Source organism: Ranitomeya variabilis, chromosome 4 (assembly GCF_051348905.1).
Source record: "Ranitomeya variabilis isolate aRanVar5 chromosome 4, aRanVar5.hap1, whole genome shotgun sequence".
Taxonomy (NCBI): domain Eukaryota; kingdom Metazoa; phylum Chordata; class Amphibia; order Anura; family Dendrobatidae; genus Ranitomeya; species Ranitomeya variabilis.
This window is the reverse complement of record NC_135235.1, coordinates 679,134,420-679,154,568: the sequence shown is the minus strand read 5'-3', so window position 1 is coordinate 679,154,568 and position 20,149 is coordinate 679,134,420. Positions and strand designations below refer to the sequence as shown.

Sequence of the window (20,149 nt, the reverse complement as noted above, 5' to 3'; positions counted from 1 at the left end):
TTTTTGAAGATCCCACTCTTGCTGTATTGTTAAATAATGGTTGCAACGTTGTAGCAAGAAGGGCACCTACGCTAGGTAACATATTATCCCCTAATTGCTTTATGTCCAAACAACCTAATAGCACCTGGCTTAGTTGTACGGGTTGCTATAAATGCAATATCACTAATTGTACTACCTGTAAGCATTTAATAGTCACAAAATTGTTTGGTACCAGAGGTATGGAAAATAAATATAAAATTAAAACTTTTATTAATTGTAACACACGATTTGTAGTGTACAAAATAGATTGCATTTCCTGCGATAAATCATACATTGGTTGCACAATCAGAAAACTAAAAAACCGCATCTCTGAACATTTGTACGATATCAAATGTACAACTAACAGCAATCGTACCGTTTCCTCAGCAGCGAGACATTTCATTGAAATGCATTCACGCAGTACTGATTCCTTAAGAGTAACGGGCATTGAAAAAATAAAAAAACCTCCGCGGGGAGGAGACATGCATAGGTCTTTACTCACACGGGAAGCCTTTTGGATGTTTAATTTGGGTACTAGATTTCCGCATGGTTTAAATAAAAAAAGTGAACTTATGTTTCACTATTAGAGACGGTAAATTGCAGTGCAGGCATAGATTCATGTATTTATATATTGCATGTTTTTTAGCCCTTTCTTTGTGTTTTTTCTGTCTTTTTTTTTTTTTTGTGTGTTTTTTTTGTATATATGGGATTTATTGTATCTTACCATTGTATATGTATATATATATTGTTTATATTTTTTAGAATATATGGCAATGATCTATATGTGTTTGTGATTCAAAGTACTGTTGGTCAGGTGAGCTCCTTTTTTTTTTTTTGCTTTACCTTTCCATTGGTAGGTCAGTCCTTCTTATACCAGATGGACTGCTGAGCAGATCAGCTGTGACAAAGACCGTATGGTCGAAACGCGTAGCTTTCTTCACTTGTGATATGGCATTGTCCCAGGAGTGTGTCCTCTACTATTTTATATGATGGATTAAAGTTTTACATTTTATCAAAGAAGCTGGAACATTTTTCTCTTTTACTTGGATTTGCATCACGTCGAGTCAGGACGAAGTTCCGTGCTTCTTGCATATATCGGTGAGCTGGCTTTTTTTCTTTCTTTGTACTTAAGGGCACAGCCAGGAGGGGACAATATACCAAGGAGGGGGGAGTGTGATGAGAGAATACAGGAGGGACACAGTATGAGAGGACAGTGTGAAGAGGGGGCCGGTATGGAAATGACAGGTCAGTTTAAAGAGCATGTACCATAAGAGAGACAATGTGGGGTCATATTTTGTGCAGACAATATGATGAGGGGCATTTTTTTTTACTAGGGAGCATTATATTGACACTTCTATCTTTAAGTGTGTCATGTTGAGATTTTCTGCAAAAGAGCGGAGAAGATGGAAGTCTGCAGAGACGGCTGTGGATGAGAAAAAACTCATCATGGGGTCTGGACAAGATGAAGAAAAGGAGAACGACTCCAGAGACAACGTCACCTATATGGTACCTGGATATAAATGTTATTTGTGATACTAATTCTCATGTTTTTAATTATTTTAGGAGCATTAAAGGGGATGTCCAGGTTTGTAATGAGTCTGCAGTCATTCTTTGTGACTGCAGACTTCTGAATTCTCACAGTGCGCACTGCACGCTGTCAAGATTCTCTCATGCTGGTGATTTACATACATGTGGTCACGTGCTGACTAGACATATGTGGCCTCAGTCAATGAAAATGAACTAAGCGAGGTCAGACATGTCTAGTTGGAATGTGGTCAGAAGTATGCAAATCGCATGCTTGTGCTGACATGACTGTCCACCGGCAAGGGAGAATCCTAAAAGTGTGCAGTGCATTCGTTGTGAGAATTCAGAAGCTGCGATGTCAGGATTCAGCTCTGCAGGTTCCAGTAGTCATCACATGGACACTTCACTCATATGCGATTTTCATACTTGTGGTCCTGTGACAACGAGCTTCTCTTCCTGCTTCTCTCAGTTTGTCATTGAACATTGAGAGCATTAGGGAGAGGAGCTTGTGGGTACAAGACTAAGTGCAAATCGCATATGTCCTTGGTGGTGGGGGGTGCCAAACTGAATTCTTGCCCGAGTGCCAGAAAACCTAGATACACCTCTATCCTATGTTATTTAATGCACTTGCTTTTTTACTTATTTATTTTCATTAGGGTATATGCACACATTGTCTTCTTTTGGTTTTGATAGTTCATAGGCTTTAGCAGTGTAGGAGTACCACTGTTTTGAAAATTCTCTCCTTCACTCAAGTTAAGTTCTTGCTTTTTCCCATCTTGTTCTATTTCTCATTGTCTCATATCAGTATTATCTAATGGAAATGACTGTTCCTTCTGGTCACATAAATCTCCTCCACAGTCATGATAGTTGCTTTCTATGAATTTTTGGACAAATTTAGACTGTTTGTTGTCATCTATAGACTGGCATTCACAAGGAGGTAGTCATGGGAGAGGCCCTCATCACAATCTTTATAAAATTGTCAAAAAAATGTATCCCGACGTCATCCTCTAAGTGTCTTCCATAGTGTATTGCAGTCCCCCTGTGGAGACATGGGGGTCAGCGGGTGCTCTAGTCCACTAACGGAAACTGCATGGACCAGAGCTCATCCCACTGAATTCCCGCTCTCCTATTATCGTGTGCATAATACTACTCAGACAACACAGGATGAGGGTAAAATAGTGTGGCAATACTTTTTTTAACCACAAAACAGGCAAATAACACATAGAACAGTACCAGCAAAATACCAAGGAGGTAACGACAAGCTTAGGAAGCTGACAGTCCATTGAGGTACAAGACCAGGTGCCGGGAAGGTCACAACCTGGCTTCTCCAAATATCTCCATGGAGCCAGGTGACTGGTGAGTTCCATTCCTGGCTTTCACAAACGTATCCATGGGCCTCCGGTGAACGGTGGGTCCAAATTCTGACAACCCCAAATGTATTCATGGGTTCAGTGATGGTAAATGAAGCAGATCTGTATAGTGGTCCCCTAAGCTGGCATCCTGTAGAATGTCAGATCTGTGTCCCTCGTGAGAGCCAGAATTTGGCAGCTATCCTGTGATGTGTTCCTGGCTGTGGTTATGTAAAGAGTCTCTGTCTGGATGTATATTGTTGGACGCATATCCCACTTATACAGCTCACTATTGCTGTCCTTCAAGCCAGCTTCAAGAGGTCACGGGGAAGACGTGCTGAGGTTAACTCATATAGTGTGGCTATTTAATCAATATGCATATTTCTTATTCCTTTGTTTTGTAAGTCAATAAGCCACAGGATGCACACAATGGTCATTCAGCATATTAAGCAAACATCCAATGTTCAATGACCCTGCATCAGTGTCTTGCAAAGAAAGCAGACAATTTGTGGGAGCTGATGTAAGTGGCAAACATTAGCCATTCAAAATGATCAAAAATCAACATTTAAGACTCATGACAAAAGTGTATGGTTCTTAAACTGAAGAACAATTGCATAAATTCAAAAGTCGTCATATAGATAACAGTCTCCTCCTGGCTTACTGGAAATAGACATCTGGTTAATTAAGATAAAATGCTGTGTCATCACACCCTCATTTAAATTTTTGCTAGATCTTGCACTTAGTGCATAGGCTTTACCAGTGTAGAAGTTCCACATATTAACATTGGGAAGAAAAGGGTACTTGAGTATTTTAGTGCTCGCTCATTGCTAATAATGACTGCTATCTGTGTAGAATTGAGAGTCCTCAGTGGTTGATACCTTTTAATGGCTAACTGAAAAGATGGTAACAAATGGCAAGCTTTCGAGACTACTCAGGTCTCTTCATTAGGCATAGACTAATAGAAATTCTGAAGAATCACATATTTACGCACAACACAGCACAGAAAAATGCCATAGATAAGACAGGTGACGTGAAGCAGAATTACCATTATGTGAGTGATAAACAGTTATGTCCATAAATAATGGAACAGTTAATAAATAAGGAGTGTGAATGTTTTATTGTCCTCTGATTGGGGTCTGGTTCTGTTATGATGACCCCACATGGTCTGAGGAGCAACTTCCTTAGTAGATGTAAAAAGACATAAATCCATGCGACACATTCATTCCTGCACTGAGAGTGTCAAAGGTCATCATCAGCTTATATTCCCAGACTCTTCTGTCTCTCTGAGATTTCAAGTTACCTTTTAATACAAGTAATTCATCTATATATATATAATTGTCTAAGGGTTTTTCTGTCTGTCTGTCTGTCCCGTTTATTCATTCGCTGATTGGTCGAGGCCGCCTGGGCCTCGACCAATCAGCGACGGGCATAGCATGGCGACGATGATGTCATAATGGAAATCCCGCGTCTCTGATTGGTCGAGGCCGCCAGGCCTCGACCAATCAGCGACGGGCACAGTATCGACGTAGATGTCATAATGGTTGCCATGGCGACGATGATGTCAAAAAGGTTGCCTCGACCAATCAGCGACGGGCACAGTCGGAATCATCATTGTCCATATACTACGGGGACATGCATATTCTAGAATACCCGATGGATTAGAATCGGGCCACAATCTAGTAATGGTATAATCGGGGAGACAAAAATGTATTGCCACAGGTAGATCCATTATTTTTTCTCTTATTGTATGGCGATGAGAGTTCATCCTTGTTCTCAGTTTCTGCCCTGTCTCCCCTACATACAAACCCCCAATTGAACATTTAGTCCAAATAATTAAGTACCCCACATTAGAAGTGACACAGCTGATAGTACCTGGTATCTTGTAATCCTGATGTGAATTGGGGATCTTTATCTTGTCCGTGGTCATTATAAATGGACAGGTTTTACATTTTTTCTGGTTGCAAGGAAAGGTTCCTGCAGTTTTTGGAGGACAGCGAGCTTCTGACAATGATGCTTCTTAGATTTGGGGGCTGTCGATTATTTTCTTCTTTAGCTTTGTAATGTAGCAGGTGATTCCTTGATATTCTAGTTGCTCTTGCAATTTGGTTTTGAATTGTTCTTGGATGGTAGCCCTGATTCAAAAAGGTCTTTCTGAGGTGACCAAGGTGTTCATCTCTATCCATGGGGTTGGAACATATACCTGATGAAGAGACCAGAGTAGTCTTGAAAGCTTGCAATTTGTACCATCTTTTCAGTTAGCCATTAAAAGGTATCAACCACTGAGGACTCTCAATTCTAAATATTTTTCTATCCACTGGGTGACACGGTACCAAGATATATATGTTTCCTGCTATCTGTGTGGGATTTTTGAGGTTTAAAAGGGTTGTCCACTAATTGAGCAACCCCTTCTTATTCCTCATGATTGGTCTATTTAAAGTAAAAACATTAATAGCCACCACCCATGCTGGCACCATTCCAGAGGTGTCAGCACTTGCATTCCTAGGGGGCTCACGTAAGGTTGAAAAGTCATTTGAGCCCTCCACACAATCTGCACTGGGTCACTGTCCCCAACTTCGGACATATTGGACATCAAGAGGAAGTCTGAGAGCAGCCTTCCTGTTGATGTTCAATACGTCTGAAGGCTGGGACAGTGAAGCCGGTGCTGATTGGGTGCAGGGCTCATGTGATGTAAAAACCTCATGTGAGCTCCAGGAACGCAAGTGCTGACACTGCTTGAATGGCGCCGGCATGGGAGGGGAGTAAGAGTGTTTCTATTTTAATAAGAGCAAACATGAGGGATTGTCCTACCCGTGGACAACCCCTTTACGAAGATGCAAATTTCAGTTAATACATTTCCAACATTCTGAACATGAAAACGCGTCTGTGACTTCTCTGAGGTTTTTTTTTTATAAAAGAGTTGATTTCTGTGTAAAACATTTCCCACACTGATAACATGGGAAATGCTTCTCCCCTGTGTGGATTCTATGGTGTCTAACAAGTTGTGATTTCTTCACAAAACATTTTCCACATTCTGAACAGGAAAAAGGCTTCTCCCCTGTGTGGCGTCTCAGATGTTCGATAAGATGTGATTTCTCTACAAAACATTTCTCACATTCTAAGCATGAAAAAGGCTTCTCCCCTGTGTGCATTCTATGGTGCCTAACAAGGTGAGATTTCTGTGCAAAACATTTTCCACATTCTGTACAGGAAAAAGGCTTCTCCCCTGTGTGGGTTCTCTGGTGTTTATCAAGATTCCATTTCCGGTTAAAACATTTCCCACATTCTGAACATGAAAAAGGTTTCTCCCCTGTGTGGGTTCTCTGGTGTTCATCAAGATTCGACTTCTGATTAAAACATTTCCCACATTCTGAACATGAAAAAGACTTCCTTGCTTTACGAGCAGTTCTTTTAATGCCTCTTTTGAGTCTTTGATTTTTCTTAGTAGTTGGTAGTGAATCAAATGACAGATCTTTGCTGTGAAGGGATAATGGTATATCTGGAATAATGGCATTCACTTCAAATGTATCCTGTGGGATCTCAAGATTCTCTGATTTTAAAATTGAAGATGTCAGCTGTCCCTCTGATCTCCTGGTACAGTTATCTGCTAAGAATAAAACAAATTATTTTTGAATAAAATATCCTTGAACTTTATATTTTTGAAAATTTCTCTTTAAACTATCTGTAAAAATGGTAGGTAATGTTAAAATAGCTTTATTGATTTATTCTCATTTGCACCAGGAAAGACTAGAAGCAATGGGATGAAACTGAATTGGAGGTTTGGAGGAGACCCAGATTAGATATTAGAAAAAACCTTTTGACAGTGAGGATGATCAATGAGTGGAATAGGCTGCCATGAGATGTAGCGATTTCTCCTGCAATGGAAGTCTTCAAATAGAAGCTGGACAGACAACAGTTTGGGATGATTTTCTGAATCCTACACTGAGCAGGGACTTGGACCAGATGACTGAGGAGGTCCCTTCCAACTCTACCATTTTTTGACTTTATGAAATATTGAATTATTCATAAAGACAATGACTGTTCACAATCTAATTGAAAACCTCATAGGATGACCCAGTAGAGTTTGGTGTTCAACTATTTGTTCATTCTGCCCCCTCAAATATGGAATAAAAAGCCACCAAACAACTTCTATTTATCTCATAAAAAAACAAGACCCCACTCTGGTCCACCATCTCTCCGAGGAAAAATCAGAGGTTTCTATATTATTAGTGGCTCAAAGGCTCTTGAAAAGCAATATGCCTTCTATAAACCAACCCAGAAATATTCACTTTCACAAGGTCAAATCTTCCCCTTGCTTTTGAGCCATGCAGTGTGCCCAAATCAAAATTAGCACCCATGTATTTGTCATTATTATAATGAGAAGAACCCACTTAATTTATGGTGTGTGTCTCCTGTAGCACAATCTGAGCACTATGTGGCGAGTAATAAAATGATATATTTCCAATTTTCACTCTCCAACATCCAATGGGTGCTAATTTACAGGAAGTGGCTGTGGAGTCAAAATAGTCACTACTACAGATTAATTCACTGAGGGTTATCATTTCCAAAATGCAGTCACTTTATGGGGTTTTCTACTGCTCTGGTTTTCTGAATTTTGTCATATTATGGCATGTGAAAATGGTGTGTCCCATCTCGTCTGAGATCTGCACCAGCCATCTCTGCTTCTGTCACAAGGCACAGCCTTATTAATTCTGCAGGCAGCGATGGTGACGGAGGAGATCCAGAAGCTCTGGGTGAAGCAGGCGCTCTTCAGCCACTTAGATTAGGGTTGCTGTGACCTGTAGCACCATCCATTCTGGCATTATGGATGTGTGCTGTTCATCTGGAGTAATCTGCTTCCAGCTTTTGCCAATTGAAAAGCACCACACCCTACCAAAGCCCAAAGCAAATTACAGTCCTCTGTGCTCAGCTCCCAGCTTGTGTATTTGTTTCCTGTTGTGACCCCTTAGTGACTAATCTTGCTTCTTCTGATTTTGCATTTTCTCTGCCCTTCTGGTTCTGATCCAGCTACCTGACTTTTCTTTATCCCATCTCACTCCACAGAACAGAAGGTAACACCATGGCCCAAGTCTAGGGGTCTCTGTGTAAGAACATATCCATGTAAAGGATGTTGAGCAAGGCAATCCTTGGGATTTACAAAATGGAGTAGATAAAGCCAAGCATGATCGTGGTAGCCATATTTTGAGCGCCCAGGTAACCAATACATTGTGTATGCAAACTATTCCAACAAGATCTGCATTCAATTAGCTAAATGGCGCTCCTTCCCTTCTTAACCCTGAGATGTGCCCAGACAGTAGTGTACAACCATATACAGGGTATTGTTGGATTCAAGAGAAGTTAGAAAATAATTTGTACGATCCATTTGTTTCCTAGTATACTTTGTAAAGAATTCCAAAGTTATCACCACATAAAGCGACACACGTCAGATTTGAAAAATGGGAGTGTTTTGGGCAGTAACTACTGTAGTCAAAAACTGTGATTATAGACAATAACATCTATCGAAATGATCAAACTCAACAGTCTTCATCAGTAAAATATGAGTAACTAGTAGTGAAACCTCTCTGGGTCAATTAGAGTATGTGGCTCGGTGGCTCTTGGCAATCTAAACTATCGCAAGGGCCAATAATTTCTGTCAGATACGAGTTTAAAAAAAAAAAATAAAAATTAGACATTTAAAGACAACTTTTTATAACACAGCAGAGCTGAGGCATCTTCAATTTAGATGTCGCACATTTGGAAGAGGTAATGGAGACTTTAAAAATAAAAACTATCAGGGAGTTGCGACTCATAAGTGAGGCAGGCCGATCCCACCACAATCAAGCTATCAACCAGAATGAACCTGTGAAAAAAAGACAGAACAAAAAAAATTTTACATCCCCAAAAACAATGTATGTATGAGGGGAGAACTCCAACACTAAACTGGAGTTGCACTCATTTATGGTGGACCATTGGAGCTACTATGAGTCCTGACCAGAAAAGTAGAGAAAGTTAGTGTTCCCCATTTCACAAGAGATTGTCCAGTAATCTGAATTCCTTAGTATTGAAAACATAATGGAATTTATGACATGGACCGATTCCATGAAACCAGGGCTCGAGCCATGCCAACATATCTCTGGCAGGCATGAATAAATGTATATTACAGCCATCAGCAACACACAGCTTAGAGATTTATCATGGCACAGGTGTAATGGTTTTTATGTAGTTTATCACAATCCTGTTTGAAGTTAGTCGGTTTGAAAATAAATTGAAAAGTCAGGATAAAGGGAAACTCTGTTATTATTGTAGAGATATTCACACTTGGCCTCACTGCACATTCAATGTTGTCGATCATAAAGCGAAGTTTGGCCAGAAAGACTGGATCTGGTCTTGTACGGACCATATGAGCACATTCAGCAGCACAGAAGGGAGAGAAGCTAGATTCATCCAATAAGATATCAAGGATCTAGGAAGCCAACAGCATCATTACACTTCGCTTTCTTTTACAAGCCCATCATAATATCTTGTCAGCACATTCTACATACACAGTTATTTGGCTTTGAAGTTTACAGACCTGGGCAGATAATGGTCAGCGTGTTCTAATTCCCGGAGGTATGTGGATCCTGCAGGTTGTAAGCTCAATACAAAAGGGTTTTCACAATTTCACAAAGCGATTTAAACATTTTCAGATGGAGAATGTTATGCTCTACCGGCAAAATGGGGATCATACGATTGTGACACATCTGGACTACACCACTGAAAGCAGCCACAGCCGGTGATTGAGAAGAATCTGTGACTTCTCTGCATTTAGTGGTTATTACTGACCTGGGTAGTCATATGTAGGAATCTCCTCTTTACAAAACTCATCACCCTGCACAAATGTCTCTATAGTATTAATATGGGTCAGATCTTCACCCTGAAACAAATATTGTAAAAGTCACAGACAGATGCAGAAGTCACATCTATGATCAGCTCTAATCCTGCCATCGCCACCGTTCTCATTACACAAGTTTAAAACATATAATACTGGTGGATAAAACAAGACTGAGCAGACGACCTTCACAGCCGTCTACGCATAATAGGAGAGATCTCATGACACCTTCTCTCCATCAATATTGTTCCTGGAGCATAACAATATTGTATCTTACAGTTATTAGGTTCTTTAGAAGGACGCAGATCTGGGGATTTATTCTGATGTTAAATATGCTGAACTGGATGGACAAATGTCTTTTTTCATCCTTGCTAACTATATTACTATGTTACCTGATGATTCTGCGGGACATTGGGGTCTTCTTGTTTAAAGTCCGGTGGAAGAAGAGAATGGGTACATCTCTCTGGTGTTGTCCTCTTACTGGATAGAACTGGAGGAAACACATACAGGGACTGAATTCGTACAGATACAGATAATTATATGCCGTGTGTATTTAATCCTATTACCTGGCGACATGAGGGTCTGGGGAACATCCTCGTACAGATCATTGTGTACTTCTAAATACTCCCACTCCTCCATGGAGAAATAGACAGCGACATCCTGAAACCTTATAGGAACCTGACACATACAATGATACCGTCATCCCCCATCCCTTCATAGAATTAGTATACAATATCCCAGCATTCCCAGCAGTGTCACCTCTCCAGTCAGCAGCTCAATCATCTTGTAGGTGAGTTCTAGGATCTTCTGGTCATTGATGTCCTCATGTATCAGTGGGTGAGGTGGAGGCCCCGTCATTGGGCTCAGGGGTCTTTCCCATCCCTCAGACTCAGGGGTCTGACAGCGCTCAACAGAACTTTTCTTCACTACTGTGTAAACCTGGTTAAGGAGAGACACATTAATAAATGTCACTATAGACATTTCCAGATTCTTCACCTTTTGAGTCCTATCCAACAGTTTTGTTGCCATAAATAAAAATTATCTAATGTGATGCCATCAAAATCTCTCACCTCTCCAGTAAGACGGAAGAGGATCTCTAGGGTGAGGTGTAATATCCTCTCCGCCATCTTGTCCCTCCCCATATCCATTTTTGATAGGTAGTTCAGAAAAATTTGCTTAATATAGAAGATCTTCACTGAGAGGATCTGATATTGTAGAGACCTGAATAGGAAGAAGATGAGATGATGGATCATTATAAAGAATTCCGCGTAATAATAAAATTACTAGAGACAATAAGAGGGAAACAAGAAGGAGATAGAACTTGTAGTGTAGATGTTGTATTCTCTAGTTTTGTATGGACTGGAACATAAGTTGAATTGCTGACTAAGGCCTCTTTCACACTAGCGTCGTGCACTGCACGTCGCTATGCGTCGTTTGCAGAAAAAACGCATCCTGCAAAATTGCTTGCAGGATGCGTTTTTTCTCCATAGACTTTTATTAGCGACGCAGTGCGACGCATTGCCACACGTCGCAACCGTTGTGCGACGGTTGCGTCGTGTTGCGTCGGACCGTCGCCACCAAAAAACATTGCATGTAATGTTTTTTGGTGCGTCGTGTGCAGCATTTCCGACGGCGCATGCGCGGCCAGAACTCCGCCCCCGCCTCCCCGTACATCACAATGGGGCAGCGGATGCGTTGTAAAAAAGCATCCGCTACCACCGTTGTGCGGCGCTTTCACAGTTTGCGTCGGTGCGCCGCAACATCGCATTGCGAGGTGCAGTGCACGACGCTAGTGTGAAAGTAGCCTAAGACATCTCCTCTATGCTCCCAATCACTGGCTAAGTTACTCACTGCTTCAGCATCTGATTGGCTGTAGGAATCACAAGTTCGTTAGAACACACCAGAAAATACAGAGACTGGAGGGACCCAAGCAGCAATTATATTTTTATTATTTTACAACATTGTTTTTTCCCTGACATCTACTAATACAGCCTATATATTTTAGGCCACAGACACAAAGCAGTTTGTTCCTCGAAGTCAGCAGCTGAATACGTTTCTCATAGACTAATCTTCCATAACTCTAATTCTCATCTCATTTACAGACACTGGAATCGGCATTAGCAACACTGCAGGAGATATTCATTACACATTGCAGGAGATATTCATTACACGTGACAGGAGAAATCACTACTTCATGATGAGGACGACATCTTCATCTTCTACTATAGCTCTAGAAACATATTTGTCCAGAGTCCGTCACTGACTTCATCACCACCTGCGGTCTATATGAATATTTCCCGTCTTCCCCGCAATGTTATCTTCTATCACGTTAGATCTCATGTCTGATTCACACACAGAAGTTTGAAACCGTTAAAAAAGCTTTTTTGTTTTCAAAAACACCATGGACAGAAATTACCATATTTTTTGGACTATAAGACACATCGGACCATAAGACGCACTTAGGTTTTAGAGGAGGAAAATAGAAAAAACATGTAAGCAAAATATGTGGTCACGACACACTGTTATGGGAGGGGGTTCTACTGCTGACACTGTTATAGGAGTAGTGTCCTCCAATTCTGTATATATATCCCCCATCCTGGTGTATATATATATTTCTCAATCCTGGTATATGTGGCTCCATTCAGTATATATGATCTCTATCATGGTATGTATGTCTTCATCCAGTTGTATATGGCCCCCCTTCCTGGTATATATGGCCCCTCATCCTGGTATACATGACCCCCATCCCCATCCAGGTTTACACAGTTAACCATCCTGGTATATATGGCTGGCCCCCATCCCCATCCTGGTATACATGGCCCCCTTCCTGGTATACATGGCCCCTATCCCCATCCTGTGATACATAGCCCCCATCCTAGTATAAATGGCACCCATCCCCAGCTTAATATACATGGCCACAATCCCCATCTTGGTATACATGGCTGACACCATTATCCTGGTATAGATGCGCCCCTATCCTAGTATACATGGCCCCCATCACGCCACTCACATAGAAAAAAAACGATTTACTCACCTTCCTTCTGCACGGCATCCTGTTCTGATGCCATCAGTTGATTTCATAGTGTAAGCAGTGCACAATGTGTAAGCAGCCTCCACACACAGATGTCAGCTGCCAGAATATTCACTGCTCCCCACGCCTATGGAAGTAGGGACTATGGGAGTAGGGAGTAGTGAAAATTAATTTTCTTTAATAGTGGTTGGGCGACCATGTGTGCCCACTATTAAAGAGAATGAATATTCACTGCTCCACAGGCCCATAGTCCCTTTTATCGCTAGAAGCCGGTTACAGTGACTGGAGGTGAGAGAGACTATGGGCGTGGGGAGCAATGAATATTCGTGTTCTTTAACTGCAGGCACATGTGTTAGCTGCAGCCGCTGGCTTCTCCCTCCTGTAACCTGCTCCTCAGTCTCTGCCGCTTCCCCCAGCCCATAGCCACTATAAGGGACATCTGAACTATAAGACGCCCAGCTTTCTAAAATTTTGGAGGAAAAAAGAACGCCTTATTGTCCAAAAAATATGGTATTTGACACCAAAGTCTCCATGTACAGTGTTTTATGGGGTTTATTTCTGGCCATAGGCTTTCCTATATTACAAGAAAAACACCAGAAAAAAAAGCAAATATTAAGGCTGCTTTCACACATCAGGTTTTTGCTGTCAGAAGCTATCCAACGGTACGACGGATCAACGGATCTGGCAAAAATTGTGAAAAACTGATGCGACAGATCCATTTTTCTGCCGGATCGTCTAGCGGATCCGGCAAAAAAACGGATCCGTCGCATCAGTTTTTCATCCTTTTTTTTATCCGTTTTACGATGGATTACGATAGATCCGGTTTTAAAAATGCCCATGGGAGGCTCCCAAACACCTATATACACAGTGTTCCTACAGCACATCTTGGACAGGTTGGAGAGCAAGTGGCGAAGATGGAAGGCGTGATGGCAAACATTCTGAAGATTTCTGTGGATTTCACTTTTGAGGCAAATCATCTGGAAGTGATTGTTTTGGAGAAGGAGGGAGAAAGAAAGTGCATCATGCGTCTGCGCCGACGATGTTTTTGGATACACCCAATCACAGCACAGAGAATGACGCATGTGGTGTATTCTACTTTATACATGGAGTTAAGAGAAAACCCCGAGAAGTTTTTCAGCTATGTGCAGATGATGCGAGGGAGGGCTCCCTGAAGAAGACACAGTCGGCTGGCTGCTGGCCTGGTAGGCTGTGGCTGGCTGGCCTGGTTGGTTGTGGCTGGCCTGGTCAAGGATAGGGAACAGGTTAGGCACAAATACGGGTTATCAGAGGTAGAAGGTCCACTAGGGTATACGGGCTGCTCAAGCCAGGGACTGGAACTATCACTGACACATGCTACAGGGAGTGGCACCAATAAATAGCCAACCAAAGAGAGGCAGGAAAGGTTAACCCCACCATAACCAGGCCGGGGAAGGAAAAGCAAGAAGCAAACCCCAACCTGGATCATGACAGTAACCTCATAAAGCAGCTCTTTATTTAGGCTATGTGCACACGTTGCAGATTTCCTGCAGAACTGCAGCATTTTTCCACAGTCAAATCTGCAACGTGTGCACATAGCCTTAAAGTGAAATATGGAAACCTAGTGTCAGCCCTGACTCATGAGCAACCCCATCTATCACAGTCACATTGTCCAATGCATTTTTAAAGTAAGATACTGCATTTGGACAGTCCCAAAATTCCCCCAGAAACTCCCAACTCCGCAATCTCGACCTCAGTGATCACCCTTTCGTCACCAGCAAGGACACACAAAGGGAACTCATCCTCGTCCGACTGCAATGGGAATTCATCATGTTTGAACTGGCTTCTGTCTGAGTCACTTCGGTTATATCTGCCTTCTGCCATAAGACCCAAAACAGGCTAAAGTCCCACCTTATTATTAGCGGATGTAGCAGGTCTTAAACTACCCCAACTTCATGTGACTCAGCCCCACAGTTAGTTTTTATAGTCACTCTGGCAACAGGGTAGACCTTGTCATCCCCGTGAATACAACAGATGTCTGCGGTTTTTGCAACACCGCCCAACTTCCTTAGGGACCTCTTAACCACTTGGTACTTTTCTACTTGGCCCACAAGGTTGTTCGAATTCCGGGGGTCTCCCTTGCCTAGGATGGGAGTGAACAAATCTGTCCATGACAACCCGCTCGGCCACCTGGGCTGTAGTGGAAGACTCTGGCTGCAACCACATCTGTACAAGATGTAGTAAGTCAAACATTTTGGAGCAAGGTTATTTGTCACTATAATATGCCCAGTGGTGAACCCTTTGTGCTCTGACTGACAGTCACTCCCACGCTTGCCAAAATTTCAGTTTTTGTTTTCAATAATTTTTATTTAATTTTCTCACATAACAAACATACATTTTACAATAAACATAAGAATCCAGGCTGCACAGGGCCCCAACAAAAGGCAAATAAGCCAAGATATTGCCAAGAATATTTCAAAACAATATGCGTAACAGATGACGTATGCGAATAACTGTCTTTTTTTCTTCCTTTCTTTTTTTTTTACTTTTCTTCTCTTTCCCACTCTATCTTAAGTCTGTTCCTTATCTAAATTTTGATTGATTGTGGGTTATAACTAGGCACGTGACTGATCTGTCTTAGAACCAAGACAGGACATCCCATATTAATTGTGTTTAGAAATACCTTGCATAACAATAACAAGAGCCGGGTATTAACTTAACAATTTCCGTTAGGATCACTGGGCCAGAATGCAAGATTGACCCAATAACTATATTATGAATGATTTTGCTAAGAGAAATGAATGGGAAAGGAGGAAGGGAAGAGGGAAAAAAGAAATAGAGAGGGAGGAGAGAGAGAAAAAAGGGGGGAGGAGAGCTTGTGCAGCTGATGTCACCTACTAATAGTCTTGATCAGGTTAATAATGACTGAAAGTTTGGTAAATCCCTGAATAGAATCAATGGACCCAAGACTTGGATAAATTTGTTGTGGTCTCCGGATGCTTCTGCGGATAATTCCTCCATGTAGCATATGTATGACAGCTCTTGCTGCCATTCAGAGATGGATGGGATTGCTATTGATCGCCAGCGTCTGAGAATCACCAAGCGTGCTGCAGTCAGGCAAAAATGTAGGAGACTGCATTACTATGATCTAATGAATCCTGGTAGTACTGAAAGGGGGGGCTATCTGGGGTACAGGGAGAATCTTCTCTCCTATGATCTTAAGATAGGAGTGGGTGTATTCGGCCTAAAAGGGCTTTGTCGCCGTTTCACCATAAATGGCATTGTTCCTCGCTCTATTACTCAGCGCCAGAATGTATCAGGCACAGTTGGAAACACTGTATTCAACTTTGTCGGGTAGTGATACCACCTTGAAAGATTCTTGTAATTTTTTTCTTGGGCATATCCTGTCCCTGACATTTTATGGGTAAATAGATATGCTTTCTGTTTGTCTTCTTCTGACAAGGTAATGTGTAATTCGTTTTCCAATGCTTGGACAAAATTAAGGTGCATAGAGGAGGATGATTGGTTTAGGAAACTATATATGAGAAAGATCAAGTGAGTAGGATGCGAATCTCTGAGAAACAACCCTTCAAAAGGGAGTCAGTGTGGCCGGTAGAAAGTGTCGTCCCTCCCTCCTCCAAGTTTATAAAAGATCTCATCTGGTCATATTCCAACCAAGAGAGGTTTTCTGGTAGGTCTATGCTTTGTAATTCCTCTAAGGAGGGAATGTTGGGTCCTGTCAATATGTGACATAGGCAAATGTCCGAGGGTGCGCTCCAGCGTAGGAATTTTGCTTTCAGTTTCCCTGGGAGAAACTCTGGGCTAGAGAATATGGGGGTGAGCAGACTGTAGGGTCTGACTAATGTGTTTATTTGTTTTATTTGGTCCCAGACCCTCAAAGCATCTCTAATCAGGAGCCCCTTAGGTGCAGTCTATATTTTATCTTTGGACTCGATCCATGGGAGGTGCTTCAAAGGTGTAGCGGAGTACCCCTGTTCAAGCGTTACCCACTGTTTTGATTCTGAATAATATTGCCAATTGAATAATCGAACTATCAAGGAGGCCTGATGGTATGCGTGAAGATCTGGTAAGCCTGCTCCCCCTGACGCTTTGGAGTGGGAAAGGATCTGATACTATATTCTATGATTATTTTGTTTCCATACAAATCTAATTAGTGTGGATTTCAGTGTTTTGAAAAAGTATGCTGGTGGTAAAATGGGAACTGCCTGAAAAATGTATAGAAATCTTGGGAGAATATCCACAACATTTTTCTAATTTTGGTTATAGACATTACCACAATGAATTTTAAACAAAACAATTCAGATGCAGTTGAAGTTCAGATTTTCAGCTTTCATTTGAAGGTATCCACATTAAAATTGGATGTAGGGTTTAGGAGATTCAGCTCCTTAACATGTGCCACCCTCTTTTTAAAGGGACCAAAAGTAATTGGACAGATTCAATAATTTTAAATAAAATGTTCATTTTTAGTACTTGGTTGAAAACCCTTTGTTGGCAATGACTGCCTGAAGTCTTGAACTCATGGACATCACCAGACGCTGTGTTTCCTCTTTTTTGATGCTCTGCCAGGCCTTCACTGCGGTGGTTTTCAGTTGCTGTTTGTTTGTGGGCCTTTCTGTCTGAAGTTTAGTCTTTAACAAGTGAAATGCATGCTCAGTTGGGTTGAGATCAGGTGACTGACTTGTCCATTCAAGAATATTCCACTTCTTTGCTTTAATAAACTCCTGGGTTGCTTTGGCTTTATGTTTTGGGTCATTGGTCGTTTCATACTACAGATGGACAATCAGTTTGGCTGCATTTGCCTGGATCTGAGCACACAGTATGTCTCTGAATACCTCAGAATTCATTTGGCTGCTTCTGTCCTGTGTCACATCATCAATAAGCACTAGTGACCCAGTGCCACTGGCAGCCATGCATGCCCAAGCCATCACACTGCCTCCACCGTGTTTTACAGATGATGTGGTATGCTTTGGATCATGAGCTGTACCACGCCTTCACCATATATTTCTCTTTCCATCATTCTGGTAGAGGTTGATCTTGGTTTCATCTGTCCAAAGAATGTTCTTCCAGAACTGTGCTGGCTTTTTTAGATGTTTTTAAGCGAAGTCCAGTCTAGCCTTTTTATTCTTAAAGGGAACCTGTCACCCCGTTTTTTCGGTATGAGATAAAAATACTGTTAAATAGGGACTGAGCTGTGCATTACAATAGTGTAGTTTGTGGACCCCGATTCCCCACCTATGCTGCCGAAATACGTTACCAAAGTAGTCGTTTTCGCCTGTCAATCAGGCTGGTCTGGTCAAAAGGGCGTGTTGTCTTCCCCCAGATTTTGCGTAGTTTTCCGTTGGTGGCGTAGTGGTGTGCGCATGCCCAAGGTCCAGAATCCTCTGCCAGGGGATTTAAAAGAGCGCGCTGTTCGTTATTTCATTGGTGATCGGTAGGCGCGGCCATCTTCCTTTGGCCGCGCGTGCGCAGAAGCGGCGCTCTGCTGGCCGCGGCGCTCTGCTGGCCGCGGCTTCAGGAAAATGGCCGCCGCGATATCCATCTGCGCACGCGCGGCATCCCGCGGCCATTTTCCTGAAGCCGCGGCCAGCAGAGCGCCGCTTCTGCGCACGCGCGGCCAAAGGAAGATGGCCGCGCCCACCGATCACCAATGAAATAACGAACAGCGCGCTCTTTTAAATCCCCTGGCAGAGGATTCTGGACCTTGGGCATGCGCACACCACTACGCCACCAACGGAAAACTACGCAAAATCTGGGGGAAGACAACACGCCCTTTTGACCAGACCAGCCTGATTGACAGGCGAAAACGACTACTTTGGTAACGTATTTCGGCAGCATAGGTGGGGAATCGGGGTCCACAAACTACACTATTGTAATGCTCAGCTCAGGCCCTATTTAACAGTATTTTTATCTCATACGGAAAAAACGGGGTGACAGGTTCCCTTTAATGCTTATGACTGGCTTGCACCATGCAGTGAACCCTCTGTATTTACTTTCATGCAGTTTTCTCTTTATGGTAGATTTGGATATAGCTGACATGATCCAAAATATGTTTAAGGATCTCCCTTTTGGTCTTCCCCACGTAATTCAAGGGACATTCACATGTGGCCATATACACCATTCCTCTTGTCTTGCAATTGGCAAATTCTCAGTTGTCATATGTCGTGTTAGTGGAGGATTTACTCTTCTTCACAAATCCACAAGCCTTAGGGTACTGTCACACAGTGCAATTTTGATCGCTACGACGGCACGATCCGTGACGTCGCAGCGTCGTATGATTATCGCTCCAGCGTCGTAGACTGCGGTCACACGTTGCAATCACGGCGCTGGAGCGATGCCGAAGTCCCCGGGTAACCAGGGTAAACATCGGGTTACTAAGCGCAGGGCCGCGCTTAGTAACCCGATGTTTACCCTGGTTACCAGCGTAAACGTAAAAAAAACAAACAGTACATACTTACATTCCGGTGTCTGTCCCCCGGCGTTCTGCTTCTCTCCACTGTGTAAGCACCATAGCCGGAAAGCAGAGCGGTGACGTCACCGCGTCACCGCTGTGCTCGCTTTCCGGCCGGCAGGCGCTCACAGTGCAGAGAAGCTGAGACGCCGGAGGACAGACACCGGAATGTAAGTATGTACTGTTTGTTTTTTTACGTTTACGCTGGTAACCAGGGTAAACATCGGGTTACTAAGCGTGGCCCTGCGCTTAGTTACCTGATGTTTACCCTGGTTACAAGCGAACACATCGCTGGATCGCTGTCACACACAACGATCCAGCGATGACAGCGGGAGATCAAGCAACGAAAGAAAGTTCCAAACGATCTGTTACGACGTACGATTCTCAGCAGGGTCCCTGATCGCTGCTGCGTGTCAGACACTGCGATATCGTAACGATATCGCTAGAACGTCACGAATCGTACCGTCGTAGCGATCAAAATTGCACTGTGTGACAGTACCCTTACAGCCCCCACATTTGTGATTACCCACAATCTTGGAATCCAGCCAGGTACCTGTAGGTATGGGTTCAGCAAAGTGGCTATGGACAAGACAGTCCTTTAATTCCTCCCTCTCCTATAAGTAAGCTTAAAGGGAGTCTATCACCTACTTTTTCGTATATAATCTGCGGCCACCACCATTAGGTGCTTATCTACAGCATTCTGTAATGCTATAGATAAGCCCCCGATGTAACCTGAAAGGTAAGAAAAACAAGTTAGATTATACTCACTTGGGAGGGTTGTCCGGTCCGATGGGCGTCGCGGTCCGGCGCCTCCCATCTTCATGCGATGACGTCCTCTTCCTTGCTTTGTGTCACGGCTTCTGCACAGGTGTACTTTATCTGCCCTGCTGAGGGCAGAGCAACGTACTGCAATGCGC

At 42.7% G+C, this 20,149-nt stretch overlaps 2 protein-coding genes across 2 annotated transcripts in view; both read right to left on the bottom strand.

The window, feature by feature from the left end:
• Positions 1 to 20,149, bottom strand: part of LOC143766340 (uncharacterized) — a 393,805-nt gene that overhangs the window by 66,138 nt on the left and 307,518 nt on the right. The gene's annotated exons all lie outside the window — the stretch shown is intronic.
• The window catches only part of LOC143766374 (gastrula zinc finger protein XlCGF66.1-like), a 41,287-nt gene continuing 23,032 nt past the window's right edge, over positions 1,895 to 20,149 (bottom strand). The window contains exons 2-7 of the mRNA XM_077254021.1: positions 10,827 to 10,977; positions 10,516 to 10,695; positions 10,323 to 10,434; positions 10,149 to 10,246; positions 9,711 to 9,801; positions 1,895 to 6,492 (exon numbers count right to left, since the gene is read on the bottom strand). Of these exons, the coding sequence (XP_077110136.1) occupies positions 5,798 to 6,492; positions 9,711 to 9,801; positions 10,149 to 10,246; positions 10,323 to 10,434; positions 10,516 to 10,695; positions 10,827 to 10,904 (1,254 nt within the window). The 5' untranslated portion in view covers positions 10,905 to 10,977 and the 3' untranslated portion in view covers positions 1,895 to 5,797. The remainder of the gene's footprint in view (positions 6,493 to 9,710; positions 9,802 to 10,148; positions 10,247 to 10,322; positions 10,435 to 10,515; positions 10,696 to 10,826; positions 10,978 to 20,149) is intronic.